Raw genomic sequence first — 22,051 nt, 5'->3', positions numbered from 1 at the left:
TGGAAACAAACTCAAATCTTTCCCAGTAGGAGCCAGCGAGGGTTAAAGTTGTGGCACTCTGGTTTGAATGGGAGTTTAAAGTTGAGCTCAGTGAAAATATACCAGAAGCCCCCCACACCTACACTGGTGTCGGTTTGACGACAAGTTGGATCAGTGTGGTTGTTAGAAGCCTTTTGTGCAGGGAAATACACCCGTTCGTCTCAGCTTTTTTATCAGGTTCCCAGCCTCAGGGAAGAGAGGAACCAGGAGTCAGGAGTCAGAGACAGACACACAGTTTCTTACTTTGCCTCACTCTCACCAAGTTCAAACACACACACACACACACAGAGGTCCATTGTGTGTCTGTTTCAGTGGCTTCTCCTCAGGAGGCTCTTGTTACCATCCCTTACAGCCAACAACAAAGAGCTGAATGTCTTTGCTACGAAAGAGATGGATGAGAAGTAGTAGAGCGACATATCCACAACGTTTTAAGTAGTAGTCTGATATATCTTTGTATGATGCACAGCTGCACCTGTGCTCTGTAGCTGTTGCCTCGGGTAAATCTTTTTGAAGAATAACTCTAAAAAGGTCAGCTAAAATGTTAAGACAAGTTCGTTAGTATCAAAAAATGACAGAAAATCAATAAAACAATAATGAAAAAATGCATTTCAGCCTGGATGTGAGCTGAAGTGCAATCTCAGGTTGTATCAAATCTTTACACAAAGCTGTGCAGGCAATATGACCAAAGGGTGATAGATCAGGTGCAGACAAAACTATTAACATAGAAAAATAAGTATTGTTCCTATAAATACCTCAGTGAAGTGTCCCTGAGCAACACACCAAATCCCTATCAGCTTCAGGGGGGCTCTTCTGTTGCAGACCTTGACCTTTGACCTCCTTTTAGAGGGGATGTAAGCAGAGAAATAAGCTCAACAGTATATCATCATATCAAATCTCTTTGGAGAAGTTTACAAAGAAAGTTTTGTCCAGAAACAGAGAAGATCATCAGAGGAGTAAAGTATCTTAGTACTTTGCAATCAAAGCTTTTCATGTTTGTTATCTATATTTAAGAAGTAAAGAATCATAGTGTAGAATTAATTTATTATGAATCATGAATTTAGCAAACGACGCAGATCTGTAGAGCTTGACTGAAGTAGAAAAGTTGTTTGGTGAGGTGTATTTGTATTGAAATATTTATTGTCAGGATGTAACAAAGAAAATGTTGCAGAAAAATCTATCAAATCAATTCAAATTCTATCAAATGACAATGTAAAAATGTTTGTTCATAGGTTAAATTGCATTGATTTCAACTTCTACTTGTTATTACTCTTTTCCACACACACACACACACTAAGTGTGCACAGATAGCATGATAAAGCACAGTTTCCTTTTTAGCCTGGTGGATTTATCTGTTGGTTTGTGTGTGGGCGTCTTCAGTGACGCAGCACATTTGTCCACCCTTTAAATGGCTCTTCTTAAACAGCGGAAGAGCTTAGGCTTGTTTTCGTGTTTCGTGTCCTCTACCTTGAGCTCATTAAAACACCTCCTGCTGTCATGCACACAGACACAAAACAAACACACATTAGGAACACGTAACCTAAAAACATATTTTTAATTAGCAATATCGACCAATGATATTGATATACTATTTGTATGAGATTAGGTGCACACCTCCTCTTCTCGGCCAGTTGGCAGACCGACAGGGGAAACAGCAGCTGTGTGGATGCATGATGTTACCTGGCAGCTTGTTACCAGGCACAACGAGATGTGTATGCCAAGACACATCCAATCTATTTTAGCTCTGCTGTGCAGAATTGATGAGGTGTGACTCAACCTTGTTGTGAATGGGCTTACGTAGCCAAGTCATTGATAATGTTTGTTATAAAAAATATCCTCTCGATCTGCTCTTTATAAATATGGAAACATTTGTTCATGAATGTATAAAAGGCATATGAACCCCAACATACAATTACCTGTGGGACCACTGGAAAAAAATCTAAAGTTATATATACTTCAAAGCATGACTGCATGAGTGAAAGAGCACGTACTTTCCTCTAGGTCCTGTGTTAAAGCTGTACTAATGACTCGGCACTCAAACTACCTGCTCTATGGCTTCCAGACCCCCCAAGATGTTTTACTTTTCCATTAATTCACCCCCAGCGTTTCTGTTTCTGACCTTTGACATGTTCTGACAAACGCTTTTATTTCCCCCAGAACAAATTTAACTGAGTAAACCTAATAAGAGGCATTTTTTAATACAGTTTAAAGCACTGTCAACTGGGAGAAAGTACTCATAACAGTTTGTAATCGTAAAGTTTTAGTGTTTAAACCTCTGATATTTCCTGAAATTGCTGTGCAAACATGTTTAAAGGTTTAAGGGCAATCTATAATTGCACCACAGTGTCTCCTGTTGAAACAAGTTTGATTTTATTTATGAGATATCAGATATCTTTATTACTCTGACCTTTCTTTGCAGATCGCATTCATTTACAATTTGGATTAGAACTGACATTGCATGCAGTTTGTAGTTTTAAGTCACTCCTCAGATACCAACTGTTCATTAACACTACATTGGGCAGAGTCTCTAAGGAGCATCTTTGAGAGTTGGCCTAAGAGCATAATTAAAGCTTTAATCTCTGTTTTTGGCTAACACATTTTCATGCGGTCCCATGGGTTTGCACTGGACAACCCTGTGACCTGTGAGTCTCATCAGATAGTTGTTTAGTCATGGTTAAACTCAGCTGGCTCTTTACGTTTGCTGTGTAACGAAAACAAGACTGAACAGAACTAATCTCTGCTGAGGTTATTATTGTTTGTTACTTTTTTTTATCTAATTAAAGCTGCAACAACTGAGTTTTTTGGCCACTTGATGGCAGCAGAAACAACACTGAGTTATTGTTGCCTTTTAGGTTGATGTGCAAATACATAACTGTGTTTACTCATCTAGCACTGACACAGCAACATTTCATTTACAGTCATGTTTCTTGTCTCCTGGTGGATTTCAGTCCAATATTCAGTCTCTTTTAGCCCTGGTTTGGTCTGCTCCACTATGTTCACCAACTAGCTAACATCATTTGTCAGCATGCTGTAGCTGAGAGTGAACCAGTTAAGTTGTGGGCCATAAAACCAGAACAATGAGCTGAAGTTGCTTTAAAGCTCCCTGGAGCTCGGGGGAGCTGCAGAGTCTACTAATAATAAATAAATTTAGGCCTAGCTGTGCGGTTTAAGCTGTACGGTACATGTGAGACATCTGAAGCAGGTTGGATAATCCCAGTTGTGTCCCACCATGACTGTGTGACCCTGTCAGGCCAGACCTGCTGTCTCAATGATCAGAACAGCTGACGTAACAGTGAGATGTATGCGCCTTAACAATGAATGCCCATGCAGTACATGCCGACACACATACAGGACATCATTAAAGGCTGTAATTGCTAAGCGGGGCTGGATTAACACATTAGAGGGCCTCAGGGACAAAAATTAGACGTGTGCCCCTGCTGACACTTTAGTGAGTGATCCGTAATTAACTTTAAGTCAGCATGGCATCAGCAAATAGTTTAATGTGGCAGTTGTAAGTGTTTTATTTATGTATTTAAGCAATAGCTTATGATGTGATAGCACTTAAAACGATAAAGGCCTCTAAACAACTTGGACTCCTCTACAAAATGGGCCATAGGTAAATGAGGTATAAGTAATAAGGTACAAGTGATGCCTTCATTTTAGTATAATAATGTCATATAGTGGTGCACATTTATTAAATTACAACAAACTACAATATTGTGAACCTGGAGTTTAGGACCTATGTGCAAGAGTAATATGATACGAGCATGGATGTTGTCAGATATAAACTCTTTATTTTCATTATAGTATTAAAAGGTAACTACAGTCAATCACTGGACATGTTTTGGTAGACCTCAAAGATGCTTCTGACAAAAGATTGCAAGTGTATAGTGCTGGTATATATTTCATCCTCATTATGGAGTATGAAGGAGTACATTTCAGTTTGATGCATGGTTTCCAATAAGTGGTTTCCACTTTGTTAAAACTGGTCATTGCTGAGCAAAGACAATCAGGAGGATTGATTAGGACATACATGTTGGCAACCAGGGCCACTTAGACTGTATATAAGCACTGTAGAGATACTGTGGGAATGTGCGTCCCAATGGGTCTCAAATGGACAGTTGACCCACTGATGACCTTCAGTGTCAAAGGTCACTGACCTTCCTGTTGACAGGTGAAGAACATGTCCTGTCATGGCTTGTGTCAGCTGGTGCTAATGAAGAGCCGACCATATAAAAACCAACACAAACAAATCATTAATACAACTTATATACATAAAGACACGCACACTAACATAACAAACTAACACCATACTTTAGACCCAAATGGTTAGATTTTAATTTACATGCTTAATTACACATTGAATAACACTTTGTATGAATTAAAACATGACTGTCGCTAAACCTCTTCTCAGAAAAGAGTCAAACACTGTGAGTCTGAGTGTTTCCTTTGGTCTTTCCTGTAAGGTCTTACACATGTTACAATCCACATTCTCTACTGACTTACTGTATAATGTAGACATTGAAACACGAATTTAAGGACCTTTGAATCAGGTGAACGGTCTTAACCGGAGCTAAACTGTGGCTATTTTAAGAGGTCAGCCCACCAGCATAATGTGTCATTTGTTTCCTCTGGCGTCAAAAGTCTTAGACATAGAGAGAGAGAGAGAGAGAGAGAGAGAGAGAGAGAGAGAGAGAGAGAGAGAGAGAGAGTGTGTGTGTGTGTGTGTTTGTGTGTGAGAGAGAGAGAGATTTAATTTTTAGTCAAATAAAATACAACCACCAACTCTAAAAACACATTAAAATCACATTTCTATTGCGCAAAACAGGATAAAATGTGTATGCTATAAACATTTCTGTAATACAGAGCTGTCTTTGTCTATAGTAAACATGAGATCAACTTTTTTTTTTAAAACAGATGATCCAGTTATTTTCATGACAAATACAGATTTGACAAAATCTAGTGGAAACAATTTAGTTGAATTTGAAGGTTATTTTAAAGACCTATGAACAAAAAAAATAAATGAAATAAATCTCAATATATAAGAATAAATGATGTGACAAAAATAAATATACAAACATTACATTATATACTACACAACCATAAAGTAAAATGTGAAAACATGATCCAAGTACAAAAAAGTATAAAAGAGGCACAAAAAAACTGGAGTACTCAAACTACTTTACACCCTTCTGTACTTTTATAGTTTCTTATATGAACAATTTTACATTTTAGAGCAGAGATATGATGACTTGTCTGGGATGAATGTGCCCAATTGAATATTAAATAGTTATTTTTAAGTACACTTTGATCACAAAACTTCTACTTACTTAAGGTTTTTACTTGTAGTGGAGTATATTTACATTGTTGTGCTGTCTTATTGTTAACTTGTAGTCTAGTAAAGGATCTGAGCACTTTTCCTTGAATAGGTCTATACATGTTATATACTTCAAATACATATTTATTTGTAAAGCCTGATTCCCTGGTTTCTGAAGGTTGTTTCACTCTGTGTGAAACAACAACTTCCAAATATCCGTTTCCGTGTTTTTTTTTCCAGTCTTCAGTTTATTGAGAATATGAAAAAAGTAAAATGATTTTGCATGAATGCGTGGCTCAGTGCTTGCATTGGCCGGAGATGAGACGTATGACCCCTTCCTTCTTCCACCATGGCAACTTCAAGGAACAGGAGCAAGAGGAGGGGGAGATGGGAGGAGCGACGGTTTGAGGTCCAGGTGGTCGAGCCAGCGTAAAAACGCACCAAACACACGCCAAACGCTGACGAAATAGTGAACGTCATTAAAAAAAAAAAAAAAAAAAAGCTCTCTCCTACCAGCTCCTGGCACCTCTCTGAATGAATAAGCTGTTTTTCAGAGAAAGCCTCCTGGATTTGCTGGTGCAGAAATAACCAAAAGAGCGGAACGGTGGTGCGTCGCTGCGATCTCTCCAGAAAACAGCTCAGAGTAAAGTTTAGATTTTTTTTTGTAGTTTTTAGTATTTTGGCCAAATAAGGCAACTTTTTTTTCCCCAAAAAGGTCAAGACGGCTTATTTCAGTGACAAGTGGAAATATGTTCAAGAAAAGCAAAAGTAAAGTGCTGGTGGATTATGCGTCAGAGGAAGACGACATGTCCTGGCACTATCATCACTCTTACAAGGTAATGAGACGGATGGAAACTCAAACAATGAGATGCAGCTTTGTTCGTTTTCTTGTTTGGGCAACAGGTTGGCAACATGATCGTGTGTAACTCCGCTTAAATGTCTTACTCCGCCTGTTCAGCGGTTCACTTGTTTCAGGATTTCTTTTGTCTATGAACAAGTGTCAGTAAAATGAGGCTCAAGGACGAAACAGCTAAAGCTGGGTCCAAACAAACACGGTGTTGAAGGAAAAATAAACATTTAAACATTTTAAATGAATATTAAATCCATTGACATATGATCGGAATTAGGCACAAAGACAGTTTTCAACTACATTTTTTACATTATTTCCATGACTTTTTAGAAATACTTTTCTATTTAAGCTACTGAGCTTTTCCTAAAAAGTTACCAAGTATGCTGTTCAATGAGATTGTGCAGGAGGAGGAGGACAAGTGCTCCAACTCTAAATCTCATGTCAGCTACCCAAATAATAAGAGGTCAAAGATGAAAAGATGCTCGTTGTCTCCACAGAAAGAACCAAACCAATCCTTACATATCTTAGATGGATACTGTAAGTATGCTAAACTCACAGGAATATTACTAGTTTAAACTAAAGTCGGTACAGTCATTTTGTCTCATAAAGCTCAACGATTAACTTTTGGACTGACACAGAACTTGACTGCCAAGAGGGAACAGCTCACATTCATCTACTTGCATCAATCTTCTGTGTTATTGGAAAAGAAGAACGATAAACACCACCACATTTCAAGAGCGAGCAGCGGTGTGTGAGGTCTCACCTCTATCATCCGTATCAGCACTTGCAAGCAGCTGGGCTCTGTCAAGGTGTTGGATGTATGTATGTGTGTGTGGTGGTGTTTTATGGGGAGGGGTGGTATAAGGGAGACACGCACACAAAGGCATCCAGCAGTCCTGTATCATAAGAAAGAGCTGACATGTTTATTTCTCCAGCTTGCTGTAGTCAAATCCTTTTACACCTGTCAAACATAGGTCATAGTAGAATTTAGTTTATGATTAAATATATTAATTTCAGTTTAGGGTTAGGGTTAGAGTAAAACCTCTTGTGATAGATACACCAGTTAAAACTCATGTTTTTCATCAAGGTTCAAGTCAGAATAAAGCGCTGTCATCATGCTTGTGGTGTCTAATCAGTTTACAATACGTATGATAAAAACTGTAATGAATCAAGGTTTTATGGCCAGAATAAATCAACATACACAAGTACATGTTTTACATGGCTTAAATTAGTAACACTACATGGGTACATCTGATCATAATCAGAATTAATTTTATTCGCTATGCAAGTTTACACAAACACAGAATTTACTGTGGCAGGATTGAGCATACACAGAACATATATGGAAAAGAAAAAATAGACTAGTATAGAAATAAAAATAAAATAAGGGGTATAAAGTATAAAATATGGAGGGAAATGGATATGTACAGTACAGAAGTGCAGATCCGTGTCATAAAGTGTCATGTGCATAAGGGATGTTAATTCTTTTTTTTGGATAGTTAATATTTCAACAGAGAAGAAAACTTCTAGATTATAAATCATGTCGACGCTCCCGCACTGCATTGCCATAGAGCTTTCACTCGATGTACACAACGTGTCACAGAGTAGGCAATTGGGAAGATCAACCAACACCATTTCCCAGCATTTTTCATCTGTTGTTGTGATAATGTCGAGCTCTGCGACCCTTGGCTGAGTTTTATTGGGCTCTCTTTGCTTCCACCCTGGGAACCAACGCATGTGGCCTTTACCTCTGAGGAGTTGCTCTGAGTTCAGTTGGTGTGACTCTGATTCCAGTGGTCACCACAGCCACTTTGGCCATAGGAGCTGATCTGAGATCAGAGCAGCAACTTTGACTCTGAAATCCTGGGAAAGTCATCAGGGAGGTCTCCTCAAGACGCCATGGCAACAAAGTACATCCAGGGGTCAGGGGTCGGATCATAAAATGCCGTAAACACAGTGAAGAGGCTGATCCAACCCGGCAGTTATACAGCATGAGGCCAGGATGAAAAGTTATGATAACACAGTCTGGGCATGCAGGCTTTTCCTTCCTCTCATTCAAATCCTAGTAGCTACACTGTCTGATCACCCAGCAGAGAGAGAGGGAGAAAGATTATCAGGAGCATTCTTACGTCACAATCACATGCATATGAACATCTGTTTAGCCTCTTTTTGATCTCTTGTCACCAAAGATAATCAAACATGTAAGACTAGAATAGAGCCAAATTTAGACTTCAAAATGTTCAGTATTTATTAATCTGCTGATTATTTTCTTGACTAAACGATGAATGGTTGGTATATTCATATTGTTTGTTTTGTCTAACAGCTCCAAACCACGAAATATATATAACACAATATGATACCCTCTTAGAAAATCCTCAAATTTGAGAAGCTGGAAGTTTCTGTCATTTTTGGTTGAAGAAAATGATTAATGGACTTTAAGAATTGTTACCAATTAACTTTCTATGATCAATTAACTCAGCTCTGTTAAAAATATACATTTATTTTTTTTATATCACAGCAATTTATAATAATAAGAATATTAATTGCTCATATTCTTTAGTCAGCAATACATCATGAATTCAGATTTGGATATATTCATAATATAGATAACTAAATTATAACGATAAATTAAAGCCTATTGATGCACAGTATGACAGAAACTCCTGACTTCAACATAGACTGTATACAACTTGGGTGTTGTCTCTATGACGTTGTTTCTGAGTGTGGTGGCAGTCCTGCATCCACTGGCTCTGCACTAAACCAGAAATGAGCATAAACGTGGAGTGTGGGTGGAGATGAGACGGGCTTAATGAAGCCTGTGAGGGCACCCACCTGTCAGTCAAAGCAGCCACCCTCTTAATTATACTAAACTTTAAGCGTTAATTTAATTTGAACAGGTCATCCTCAGGTCAATTGTTGTGGTGATTGACTCGTTCTGAAGCCAGCCTCAAGCCTCGTAAGAACTGCAGTTTTTGGCACTTTTTTGTTGACACAAATTTCGCAGACAAACTCATTTTTATTCATCCAAACTGCTCGGAGCAACAGTCTCATCTGTTGGCTGCTGGACAGCTGCTGGACATCACCACAGGAGGATTTAGTGTTAGGGGTCTCACATGCTTTGCTCTTTTACTTCTGCTGATACAAGTGTGGAACCAGTGAGGTTTTCTTACCCTTAGCTCGCCTCTGTGACTTTGTCTGAATGTAATATTTTGTCCGATCATTTGAACAAAGGGTTATGTTTCCAGTCATTGCAAGATACAGTCGGTTTCTTTCCTTCCTGCTTTGTTTACTGTTTGTTATCTTCGTTTATATTTTATGCAGAACATGTGGTTACATGAGCTCAAACTGTACATCAGTGTAGAGACAGACACAGACAGAGACCTGCAGGCAGATAGACAGATAGAGACAGACAAGTATGAAGGGATAATACACCCATAGACACAAGGGGGAGGGAGGAGAAAATGCAGGATTTGAATTTAATATCTGTCCTCCCTCCACAGTGCTCTAGGGCAACTACAGTGCAGGCCCTGTGCTGCAGCTTGCTTTCTCACCACTCACCCGCTATTGAAGTTCAGCAGACTGTGAAAGGCAGCTGTGAGCTCGCAGGAGGTGCGTGTGCCTGTTTGTCTATGGCTTAAAGTGGTAACACACCTGAATACTTCAATAACACCACACTAATTCCACCTGTGGGAGCCCTCTTTGTGAAGTGGGATCACGAGAGTGCACATAAGTTCTTCAGACGCCCTCACATCTAAATCATTAGTGGTAAGGAAAAGAAAAGGTAAAGCTGAGCGGATCATCTGTTGAAAGGGAGAGGGTTAAAATCAAAACGTCTCACAAGTTCAAGCCAAATCATCATGACGCCAAAAGAAGAGGGTTTGTCTGAGGCCTTTTTACATTTAAAGCAACACGTGGATATTCTATAAAATATGGTTATCAGGATTCTGACCAAGATTCAGACCAGAAGGTTGTGATGCGAGCTTAGCTTAGCACAAAAACTGGAAACAGGGGAAACAGATCTGTCCAGGAAGTCAATGCTACTGCTGCAAGAAACAGAACATTTTTGTAACATTTTTACAACCATAAATGAGATATAGTGAGATGCTAGCAGGTCACATTCATGTAATATCAGCAGCAGAGTGGGAAATCTGCTCATCTCAGCCCTCGACTTTAATTCAATATGATAATATTCGGAGATATAGGGAAATTGTGACAGTAACAATATCTCTCACACACAAAAATATTTGCATGTATCCACAAACCGTTAAACTATGTGTAAATATACTACTTCTGGCAAATAAAAATGAATAAAAAAGAAGAATGTACCGATGAAAGCGGTATCAACCTTCTCATCTAAATCTCTTCAGGAAAGTGTACTTCAAAATGTCAAGTATTTCTAATGTTTGGTCTAGTGTTTGGTGAGTCCCTGAGTTTGAGGAATGTGGAGGATTGTTAGCGTGCACTGGCTTTTTAGACACTAGTGATGGTGTTGAAATTCACTCTGCGTCTTTATTGCCTAGTAATCTGGCTTTTTGAAAGACAACACTGTGCTAACATTTACACACTTTACACACAGACCCAAACACAGATGAAAACAGAGACAGACTGGAAAAAAAAAAAAACCCTGACCCCCTGAGGTGTGAAAGCAGAACTCTTGCTTTCTGTTGTTAGGAGAGGTTTTTTCCAAAACACTACTCTTTCTCTCTGAATCTCCCCTCCCCTTACTTTCTTCCTCTGTTCCAAGTTGTTAATGCTTTTACGCTCTAACAGTAGTCGGCAATCAGTATGTGTGAGTGTGTGCAAGTGTATCTTTGATCAGCTTAGGTGGCAGAGACCCAGCAGACTTTGCTCAGACATGTTCAAACTACAGTTTCTTCACCCCCCTTTCTCTCTCTCTCTCTCTCTTGTCAAGAAGTTCTTATAGCTTTGATCATTTTACAGGAATTCTGGCTCCACTTCTGTAATCTCTGGCTCAGCTGCACATGTGATGACTTCTTGCTGCCCTCTTTTTACGATTTAATGTTTTAAAGTCGTTTTGGAGCAAGTCCAAGATTTTTTTACAGGCAAAGTGTAAGTCTGTGACAATGGTAAATATCAGCCCCAATAGATTTATTAATCAGTGTAAGACTCAAAGAAAATGGATCTTCAGGAGTGGCACAATGAGGTTTTGGATAAGCTTTAGTGTAGCGACTACAGATGGTTTATTCAGGACTGATTTTTGTTGGTGGGAAAATACAAGGGGCAACCTCTGTGGCAGAACGAGTCAATGTCAACAACAGAAATAAACTTGTTTACAGCCTACGAAAAACAGTTTTGGTCTCTGTAGCTAAATTCCCCATTCATGACAACTGTACTGAGAGGGTAAAATTTTATTTAACTCACATGTTCATCACCCACCTGTTAGTCAAATGACAGGTGGGTGTCGTTACAGGTGGTTTGTTTGAGCACCCAGGTGTCAGTTGACCTGCCTCAGGTCTGCAATGAGCCACGTCTTTGTCGATTTTAAGATTAGCCGGGAGGCGGAAGAGACAAGACTGCCAACATGGCGGCAGCCAGAGCCACAGATTTTGCCCTTCAAAACAGCTCACGCATACCCTGTCCATTCTTTAATGTCGGTGGGAAAATATCTTTTTTGCTGTGCACAGTAGTCATTATCTGCCGAGTTAAAAAACAGACAGACACATAGGCCTGTCTTAGAGGAGGTTGCTTAGCAGTGTGTGCCTCTGAAAGAACTAATGGATGCTGTCTTATTTATTTTAGATTTATTAAGGCCAGATTAGAGACATGAATGCTTTTGCTAACAAGCATCAAGTCAAGTCTTTAGGGCGAACTGTATTGTCAGTATATTTATAACAAAACATAGAGTGAACGAGAAAAACTGAAGAAATGAAGAAGGCAGTTGTAATAAAAAAGTACTTTGAACATGTTGTACAAGTGAAGTCTCACAACAGATAAGTCCAGGTTCAGTTAAAAACCTTAAGTCTACAGTGTACAGGTCTGTGTATTCATGAATCATTATCACTATTATTTTTAGATTTATCGCTGTTATCAAAACAAAGTAACCAAGTGCTTCACATAAAATAATATAAACAATGAAACCGTAAGACAAATATTAATCAAAGGATGTCAAAATGGAAAAAAAGCCCTGGAGACTGGTGCACAATGGAACAAAAATAGTTCCTCTTGGATACCCAAATAGTATTGTGTACTTTGTGATGCAGTAGGTCATGAATTTGTTTTCTGTCTCTTTTGTTTAAATCTGCCCCCTGAGTTCAGTGGCTTCCTCTCGTCTGCCCCCAGTCCTCCATCCATCCCTCCATCTCATCCTCCAAACACAGTGTGTTTATGTTCAAGCCATAAAAAGGCTGCCCTCTCTTTAACAGGAAAGCCTGCACACACTCCGCACATACACACATCCCTGTGCCACAAAGTGTGGGTGGTGTGTGCGTGTGTTTGTGTTTGGGGGGTTGCTATTTGTGCTAACTCACTGCTGACGTGTGTGTGTGTGTGTGTGTGTGTGTGTGTGTGTGTGCGTGTGTGTGTGTGTGTCTCTCAGGACAAAGACATAGAAGGAGAGGAAGAGGAGGAGGAAGCTGTCACCGCAGTATCCAAGGTAAACAGCACAACTTCACAGATATTTGGACGTAACACAGACACAAAAACACTTTTTGCTTCCAAATTTACACTCGATTTACACACTATTTTACCTCTGACAGTGCACATGCTCTTGTCTAACATGCTCTAATCTTCTCACACACACACACACATGCGTACGCTCACAACATCACACTGATGTCACACTCATAGATACCATCACCAAAAATGTCTCAGTGCTCCCAAAGCACACACACGCAACTTCTTCTTGTCAGATTAACAGAAAGTGTTTCATGGTGAAGCTGAGGTAAAGCAGGGGGGGGGGGTCAGAGTGCTGGAGTGCTTATCTGTAAACACACCAGCCTTCAGCTGTCATCCCCTGCTTTATCTTTAACCTTATCACTGGAAAACTTGTCTTGTTGTTATGTCACGTGTGTACTTTATCCTAAACTCACAGTTTGGGACTGTGGGGTGAGGTTACCGTAGTTTAGGTCAAGATATAAAAGATGATTCTGGTTTATTACAACTTCTATTCATAATTTGACCGTCATTTTTGAGCAGTATTACTAACATTGTACTCACTAAGATAATTGCTACACGCAAACAACAAGCAAACTGGTCATACAGGGCAAAAAACACAAGCAGTCAGATGATCAGACATGTTTTGAACAGACCCTTAGGCAGTTCAGATTAGTCAGATTTATTTGGAAGACACAATAAGAAAAAACAGTCAAATTATTACCCAAGATGTGTCTAGTAGAAATTCATCACAGTTTACAGACCGATATCCTGCTTCAACTTTGACCTATACTACTTTTTTGATGATCTGGCTAAACTTTTGGCTTGTGGACTACCTGTTTGACTGCTCATGTTTGTGTGTAGTGCCTGTGTTGTAGTGATGTTGCGTTTCCTCGATCGCAGCAAATACTTTGTTGGATATGTATCCTTATTATCATAAACCAGGGTTGCTACCTTTCAAAAAACAGGTAGAGTGACTCTTTTTTTTCATCCTTATCTTTGTGGATTTCTGCCTCCGTACCATACAATACAACAGAAGTTTATCTTTCTAATCATTATTAGACCTCATTGTTGAGCCCCATTAATAAAACTGTGGCAGTCTTATAACTTCAAGATGTATTTTTGTTGACATTTCAATTTGCAATGGGTGTGGAAGTGTAGAGCAAAATGAAAAGGTCAAAGTCAACATACACAAAAGGTGTTCTGTGATTTTTGGAGGGGTCTCTGCATGTGCGCGCCTCTGTCAGCTAAAGCCAACCAAACTTCTTGTGCTTTTGCGCTCTCTGTAATGTTTATCAACAAATATTGGCGCTGAAATATGGGGAAAAAATGTCCGATGTTCAGTGTGTGCAGAGAAAGCCTATTTAAACCAGGCTACCTGTATACTACATTCAAGGATCAAGGATCGGCTTCCCTTTTATTTGTTGGAACCAACAAGCAGAGCTAACGTTCATTTTTTGGGGTGTATATTAACACAGAAACACACATATTTCTCCGTGTGTTCAGGTATAGATGAGGAAAAGAAAGTCACACCTACTTTTATGAATGGGTTTAATATCATTATTTTCATTTTAAGAATTCAGGAAAGACTTCACAGATTTAGGGATGGATTTATGAAGAGCCAGCCCCATCAAGGATTTGTTAAATGATCAACAGCTGAGAACAAGTAGCCTTAATACGTGCACGCAACTTTATGTGCAGCTGTGCCCACTCTAAACAATCTGTGTGTGAGTGAGATTATGCTGTGTCTTTGTTCAGGAGAGATATATAACAATCTCCTGATCTTTACTGACATCAAGTCTTTACTCAAAGGTGTGGTTGTTTGTGAACTCTTCTGGCATAAACCTCAAACACTCACGGTGCATTGTCTTTGAACTGGCTGCGTTCCTGCTGTATGTATGTATATCTGCTGTAGGTGACTCAGTTCACAGGACATATTTCACGATCTGTCCTGTTTGTGAGGATACGAGTGGCCGTGCTGGAGAAGGGAAGGAAACGCAGCATTCTTTCGAGGAGCTGGGCCTTTTGGATGGGAACAATCACCATGGAAGGAAAACAAGGCTGAAAATAGCCACAGCCTCACTCTGACACTGTGGAAGGCTACAATTCTTCCACCGTTGGTTGTTTCATGCTCATATTAGGACACGCAAAGTAGACATGGAGGTAACCTTTCGCTGTAAAAGGCTGATTACATTTCTAGTTGGAGGAGGTTTAATTTCTACATTGCTGCTCAATTGAATTCAAGCAGCATCAAGTGCTTAACACTCTTGATTTTGCCCTTAAGTCAAGATATAATAACCAATTTAATGGTGCTAATGTAATAGTGATGTAATATCCATTCGTTTATTTATAACCTCTTATCCTTTGGAGGGTTGTGGTCAGTAAACTGTATAAAAGAATAGTTTGGCGAGCTGATCCCCTCTGCAGACTGTAGCTCCATACTGAATGGCTGGATTTCTAAATGTTGGCGGGAAGTATTTCCCCAAAACTATTTCTTACTTCAAGTAATTTATTCAGAAAAAAACACCAAAGAATTGCTGATCCAAGCTTGTCAAATGTGAGGAATTATGATAGGCGCTCTTGATTATCTTCTGACATATGAAGCTTATGATTCTTTGGACTGCATGTAGGCAAACATGCATGGAGGTCTCTTGGATACCTGTATGTTGCAGATTAACATTAGTTTTATCTTGATTGGAGCATGCCTCTTTAAATATCAAAATCAAAGAGATGCTGATCGATTTTAGAAATAATCTATCCTCCCTCTTTTCTATCGAAACCCATTAATACACCCATTGAAAGTACACGTGAGCCACTAATACCTGAAGTTTTTCACATAACCTCCCAAAACAATGATCTGCTTACTGTCTCTAAACTGTATTGTTTCTCATAACCACACATGGCAATATTTCCAAATTCAAATGCCTCTTTAATCTCCCAGCTTCCATCTCTGGGGGTATGGATGGAAGAATTTAGCCCAATAAGAGCTCTATTGTTCCCCCAGGCGTGGAGCTGTAGGTAAAGCTCCCCCACACAGTGAGCCTCAGTGAGCTGCTTGGTTTACCTACTTTTTGGTCGGAGAGATTACGGAGCACTGAGCTGCTTTTGGATCTAGAGGCCCGGAGGTTAATGCTGAAGAGAATGGTGAATAGGTAGGCCTCTGTACGTGCACACATGAATGCATGCACATACAGAGCTGGAATTTAGCCACACACACACACACACACACACACACACACACACACACAGATGCACTCAACCTGTTTCAACATCTCTGGTTTCTGCTCTTGTAAAGTTTGAACTACAGCAAATTTGATTCATGGTTTACACTCGACGGCACGCAGGAAACAAGAAGCCGAGTTAGGAGAGTAGAGACAGGGTGTTGAAATAGCTGAGCTGAAAAAAATTGAAGCTATTTTTTTGATGATAATAAACTCCAAGAAACTGGCACGTTCTTGCCCTCAGGCATGTTCGTGACGATGAGAGGTGAGAGGAGGATTAGATTTCTCGTTTATCAGCAACTCCTCCTGAGTTCAACTTTTATAAATCCCAACAAATATCACATAGTTTTGAATGTGAGAAGAGATCACAAGTGGGATGAAATGTTTGACCTAAAGTAGGACAAACTGTTCTGTAAAGGTTCATGTTATCTAAACTGTGACATTCTGAAGTTTGATCTTGGTGACGGATCTTATTGTACGTGTTCCTATTTGATTTTGAGAAATCTGCTTTCATGTCCAGCTGTTTGCTTGTTGTAGCCGTTGTCACATCCTCCGGTCTTGAACGCAGAGAATGACACAGGAGAGATGAAACGTGCGTGTTAGTGTTCTGACCCCTCGATAGGTAAAATATAGAAACAAAAGAAACCCTTTGCAGGGGTCGCTAAGGTCAGGCGCATTCATTCAAAGTTGTGAGCGCTGAGAATGTTTTGATAACGGTAAAGAAAAGGCAGGCACGGATGTGAGTAGGAGTAAATGTTATGACCTTGACATTGGGAATTCTTCCCAGGCATGAAGAGAAACGGAGCCAAAACTTTGTTCCATAATTGCTGTGGAGGGCGGTATCTGTGCTGGGTGAAAAGCTTCGAGGGCAGGGAGGAATTCTGATGTGACGGGGGAGTCCGGGGGAGTCTCGGAGGGAGTAGAGGGTCTTTCAGTGGAATGCGCCGTACATTGCTGCCAAGTCAATTTCTCTTTCTCTTTCTCTCTCTGAATCTATCTGCAGTTATCTTTTTTTTTAGCCAACAAGAAGGTTGTCTGGTATATGATAAGACATGATGTGTTAAGTAGTGATCACCGGTGGTGCAATAAAACTTAGTCAGGGTAGATGTTTTCCACTGTTTCCTTTTTTGCATTAAGCTAAGATAACTGCTTACCAGTTGTCTTACACTGGTGTCAGTCTGTACAGTAAATTTCATATTCAGGGGAAAACAGCTGGTCTGGCTCTGTTCAAAGACTCCAAGTAATCAGTTACAGTCGCCAGAAATAGGGCCACAAGTGGTTGTTTACTTTGATTTTTATATGTATTAAATATATATAGCATCACAGAGCCTTAAGTTGATTGTAGGCATGTTTTAAACCTTTGGACAGGCTTGTAGTTTTTTCCTGTTTGTAGTCCAGTTTAGTGTTTGTGCTAAACTAAGCTAACCAGCTGCTGGCTATAGCTTCATATTTACCTTACAGTGTCAGTGGCATCAATCTTACCGCCTCTCAAAAAGCAGAAAAAAAACTTTTTGCTTTATACCTGTGTGCTACTAATTAAACATGGATGTGTGGAAGAGAGATGGATGTATGATTTGGCTTTGAGAGAGAGAGAGAGAGAGAGAGAGAGCATATTTCATTAGTTCAGAGCCAATGAATTTCAAAAGAATACCCATTCATCAATCTGAACATAAGACTGCTTTTCTAAATTCCTGTGAAGTTGACTTTATGAAATCACCCTCTTCAGGGATCATGAATCACTCACAAATAGGCATCAAATAAGTTAACGTGGAACAGATGAGTGTAATCGTTCTAACTCTGCGAGTGAAAATCAAATCCTCTCTTCGGTTTCTGTCAGGATGCCATGGTAAAGAAGATCATGTCCAAGAAAGAGAGGAAGGAGAAGAAAATGTTCTCTTCTAAAGATGATGAGCACTTCTTGTTGACCGGGGTAAATCTGGCTGATCGCAGAGGGTGAGGATACGCACACATCATTTCATCATGACATTAATCTATGTACTCACCATGTTTTTACATGACATCACAATGTTAATCATTGAAAGTATGTAGTTTTACCACAGTTTGTTGTGGTGCCTCAACCTCAGAAACCTTCAAATGTTAATGTAGGCTATAAAAGTCATTATAATGAGTACTTTAAGATGCTTAAAGGATAGTTTGACATTTTGGAAACTTTCTTATTTCTTATAGCACTCGTGTCTGCGTGCTAATTATAGAGCTAGAACCAGCTGATACCTCAGTTTATCGTAAAGACTGTAAACAACACACAAATAAACGTATTTCCTAAAATCTTAAACTATTTATTTAAGTACATTTAACTGCTCAATAAGCATTTATACTTGACAAACATTAAGAAGACTTAAAGGACTTTAAAGACTTAAATGCTGGTATGGTTACTTTTACTTAAAAATACTCACCACTGATTGTAACTACATGTTTAGTTTGCTCTTCAAGACCCAATATACACTTCCTTCATGACCCTTTTGTGACTATTTGTGAAGGGAAAACCTAAAAAAACGTGTGCTTTTAGGTAAGGCAAACATATTTGTTGCAAGGAGCTTAAACAAACAAAGAGGGCCTGTGGGTGCTGTTCAAATGAAAGGAGCTACAAAAAACTTTTTAGGAATCTTAACATGGAAAGAAAAACCTCACTATTCAACTTTATTTAAGAACTTAAAACAGTCACTGCAGCTCTATACAGTTCAGTTTAGATTGACACCATCACAGAGGTATTAGTGTAATTTAACTGTACAATCAGAGGTGTTTCTGATGTTTTGCCACTACATTTACAAACAAGAGGGGGGAAGAATATTAGAAATATAATCCAATCCGGTACAAAAACACCACTAACCATGACTTTAACAATAAACATATAACTGAATTACCAAAAACGTGACATTATAAGCCTCACAAATGTGGCTGTATCTAATAAAGTGGCTACAGGGTGTAATTTAAAGTTTGAACAAAATCAAAGTGAGAGTTACTGATTACTTTTCAACAATACTAGATTCATATAACTTTGTGCTAACTACATTGGCGTCTCTAAGATGTTAAATCTGTAGTATGTCAGACCTGCCCAGATAATTCCTGGTTCACATCACTGTAAAGGGAATACTCAGCGACCTTTAATGGTCAAGTATGTGTAGCAAAAATATTTACTAACTTGATTAGAAGTAATGGATTCATGTCCAAGCACTTATATTTGTTTATATGAAAAAGACAGAGCTTCATTTGCCAGCAGTTATTAACTTTCAGACCACTTGAGGAAGTGGAACATGTATGAAGAGGAAAACATAAATTAATCTCCACTCTGTGACAAACAACCAGGGATTTCTATACAATGGCTTGCTGTATGGGAAAAGTTCCACTCACCAGTGTAAAGATGTTTCATGAACACGTAGTCAGTCCTATTTATAGTTAAGACGTGAGCTGTTATTCTATACACTGAAGGTTTGTGCTTCTCTTCCTCTGCCTGTATTCCTCTAAAGATCTCACAAGAAAATCAAGGATGATGAGAAGGAGAAGGAAAAGAAAGACAAGCCAGAGAAGGGTCACTGCTTTTGGGAGAGCGTTACCATGACGATGAGGCAGATCTCACCCACCAAAAAACTGGAGAAGATGGAGGGCTGGGAGCCGCCTCGCCTGGAGAACTTATCTGAGACTGAGACCGACGAAGCCCCAGAGAAAAACAGCCAAAAAGGGGACTCGCCGGTGTCTTTCCCCGACGCTCTAGGTCTCCCGTTGGAATTGGCCTCCTGGGGAGGCCGGGGTCTTGAGGAGGACTCCTCCCGCTATGCTAACCTGTCGGACTCCAAGGATTCAACGGCCGCTGTCAGGTGGACGGCCCGCGCCAAAGTCAAGCTGGCTGGCATCAGCAGAATGAGCAGAGGGATTGTGTCAGAGAGCGCTTGGGAGGGGTTTAAATAGTCGCAATTTTACCTTTGATACACCTCCTTCCTCAACCAATAGAGAGGATGAAGACCTGAACCAAATATGTAGTCTCTAGTTCTGGACAAATCCGGTGTTCATTTTTAACTGGTATTGAGATGCTGTAGTCAAGCCGTGAAAATAACACATTAGGTTTGTCCTTTTTATTTTAGAAGACAGTCAGTTTTATCAGCGGGCTTCTTGAGCCTCTTTTGAACCACTGACATAAACAAATGAAAGCCTTAAACTGCTGTATCATTTCAACTGTGATGTCACTGGCCTGGCATTTAGATATTTTTATTTTGCCAAGTAATGAGAAGAGTGATTTTCATGTAATTATTGTGGCTGTCAGTAATCAATGAAGAATATGAAAGCCTGCTACTGAAGACTTCATGTTGGTTTCCACTTCCTTTCTGTCTATGCAGTCACAGCCTCTGAAGAATGTGAGTCCGAAGTCTTAACTTATATTATCAGTGACAGGCTTAAAATCTGTGCAATTCTGTGTGTGTGAGAGAGAGAAAGTGAGTTTGCGGATGGACATGCACGCATTTTTGTTTTAGTTGGCAGATGGCATCGCAAAGGAGATTAGAAGTGAGGATGTGTGGGGAGTATGTGGGGGCGATAAATGCTGTGAAAAAAAAAATTATCAAAGCAACCCCCACAGTGTCATAGACTGTTTAAATCTGATGCTGATTTAATATTTATAAAGTCTGCACCGATGAAAAGATAAAAGCCAAACTGTCTCGTAGGTTGTAAAGTGCCTTGTATCAAATAAATCGACATGATGCTGTAAATTTGTACTAGATTAAATCGTCCTCTGAGCACAAACCTGCTGTGCTCATCCAAACGTCTGTGCAGGTGCAGGTGGGTCGACCCGGCATGCGCCTGTGCTGCACCAGCTAATGAGACACTTCCTAGTTACAAACAAAGCTGGTCAGTTGTTTAAATACATATATGTGTATATCTCTGAAACAATGTAAAGTCCTTTCTACAGTGATTTTTCTTTTAGGTGAATGAGAAATTTCATGCCACTGGCCTTTGCTTCTCTCTTCTGTTCTTTGTTTTAATCTGAATTTGATACTGAAGTCTGCTTCACTGCAGCCAGAAGTGTACACAGATACAGTGTCCACTTCCAGGGATGCCTGTATCCTGTATTTATTCACTAAATGGCTGGGTCATATTTTCTCAAGCAGAATAAAGAGTTTAGTTTGACTGTCTGGCTCTACTTCTTTCAGCAGTCTGGAGCTTTGTTTTCACCACCCAGATGGTTTACGCCGACACTGTGGACAGTACTTCATCAGCAGGCATTTTAAAGTTAGACAGTCTGGTGTAAAAAAAAAAATACTGAAACTGTTCTGTATAATAACTTTCAGTCTTTAAATTTGCATACAAACATAACTATTTTGGGACATTTCTTGTTAGTTACGGCTACTTTCCGAAGTAATTTTTTCAGAAAATGTCAGTTTGTGCATCACTTCCTATTGAACTGAAATTAAGACCAGAGCTGTTCTAGGTATAAGTCCAGTTATATCCAAAACCAAAAACAATGTAGTTTAAATAAAGAACAGAAACAATTTAATAGAAATATTTAATAATTGTATAACTAGTATGCCATAAAAGTCATGATAGTACCAGTTCCAGTATTGGAACAGAAAGGAAATATTACAAAAGTTTAAGGGAGGATACAAAACTTTTTTTTCTCATAAATAATGTTTTACATCCCGCCTGTCTGTCACTTGACAGTTTTGACAAAAGGTAGATTGTAAAAACTTGTAACGACTGATGAGGTTTTACATTATTTTTTCTTAGTGTTGACACTTTCAATATACACAGAGCACAGAAAGAATTCACAAAGGACAACATTATGTAAACAGAGACTCAAACACTGACATGCGTTCAGTTATTGCAGGAAAATACCACCAAAACAGAAGCAGAATAGTTTAACCCCATTAAATAAAGAATTAACACGCGTGCTGTCTTATTCTGCCACACCAAAGGTTTACCTTTTATCTATCACCACCATCTACCATAAACATGCTACAACTCCTTTTACATTTAAATCCTTTCACATATTCATATTACACATTTCTT

General features: G+C 39.3%; 1 protein-coding gene across 2 annotated transcripts; it reads left to right on the top strand.

The window, feature by feature from the left end:
• The first annotated feature begins 5,719 nt into the window (after positions 1 to 5,719).
• si:ch211-225h24.2 (testis development-related protein) lies at positions 5,720 to 21,172 on the top strand. 2 transcript variants are annotated; one of them, XM_027283992.1, is made up of 5 exons: positions 5,720 to 5,960; positions 6,069 to 6,189; positions 12,760 to 12,816; positions 17,874 to 17,989; positions 19,522 to 21,172. In XM_027283992.1, the coding sequence occupies exons 2-5, from the start codon at positions 6,103 to 6,105 to the stop codon at positions 19,958 to 19,960; spliced, it is 699 nt and encodes a 232-aa protein (XP_027139793.1). In that variant the 5' UTR covers positions 5,720 to 5,960; positions 6,069 to 6,102; the 3' UTR covers positions 19,961 to 21,172. The 2 variants fall into 2 exon arrangements, with proteins under 2 accessions (XP_027139793.1, XP_010732997.2); XM_010734695.3 differs by having other exon boundaries at positions 5,720 to 6,189.
• Positions 21,173 to 22,051: the final 879 nt, after the last annotated feature.

This window comes from Larimichthys crocea, chromosome XI (assembly GCF_000972845.2).
Source record: "Larimichthys crocea isolate SSNF chromosome XI, L_crocea_2.0, whole genome shotgun sequence".
Taxonomy (NCBI): domain Eukaryota; kingdom Metazoa; phylum Chordata; class Actinopteri; family Sciaenidae; genus Larimichthys; species Larimichthys crocea.
The sequence above is the reverse complement of the archived record's forward strand: the minus strand, read 5'-3'. Positions and strand labels throughout refer to the sequence as shown.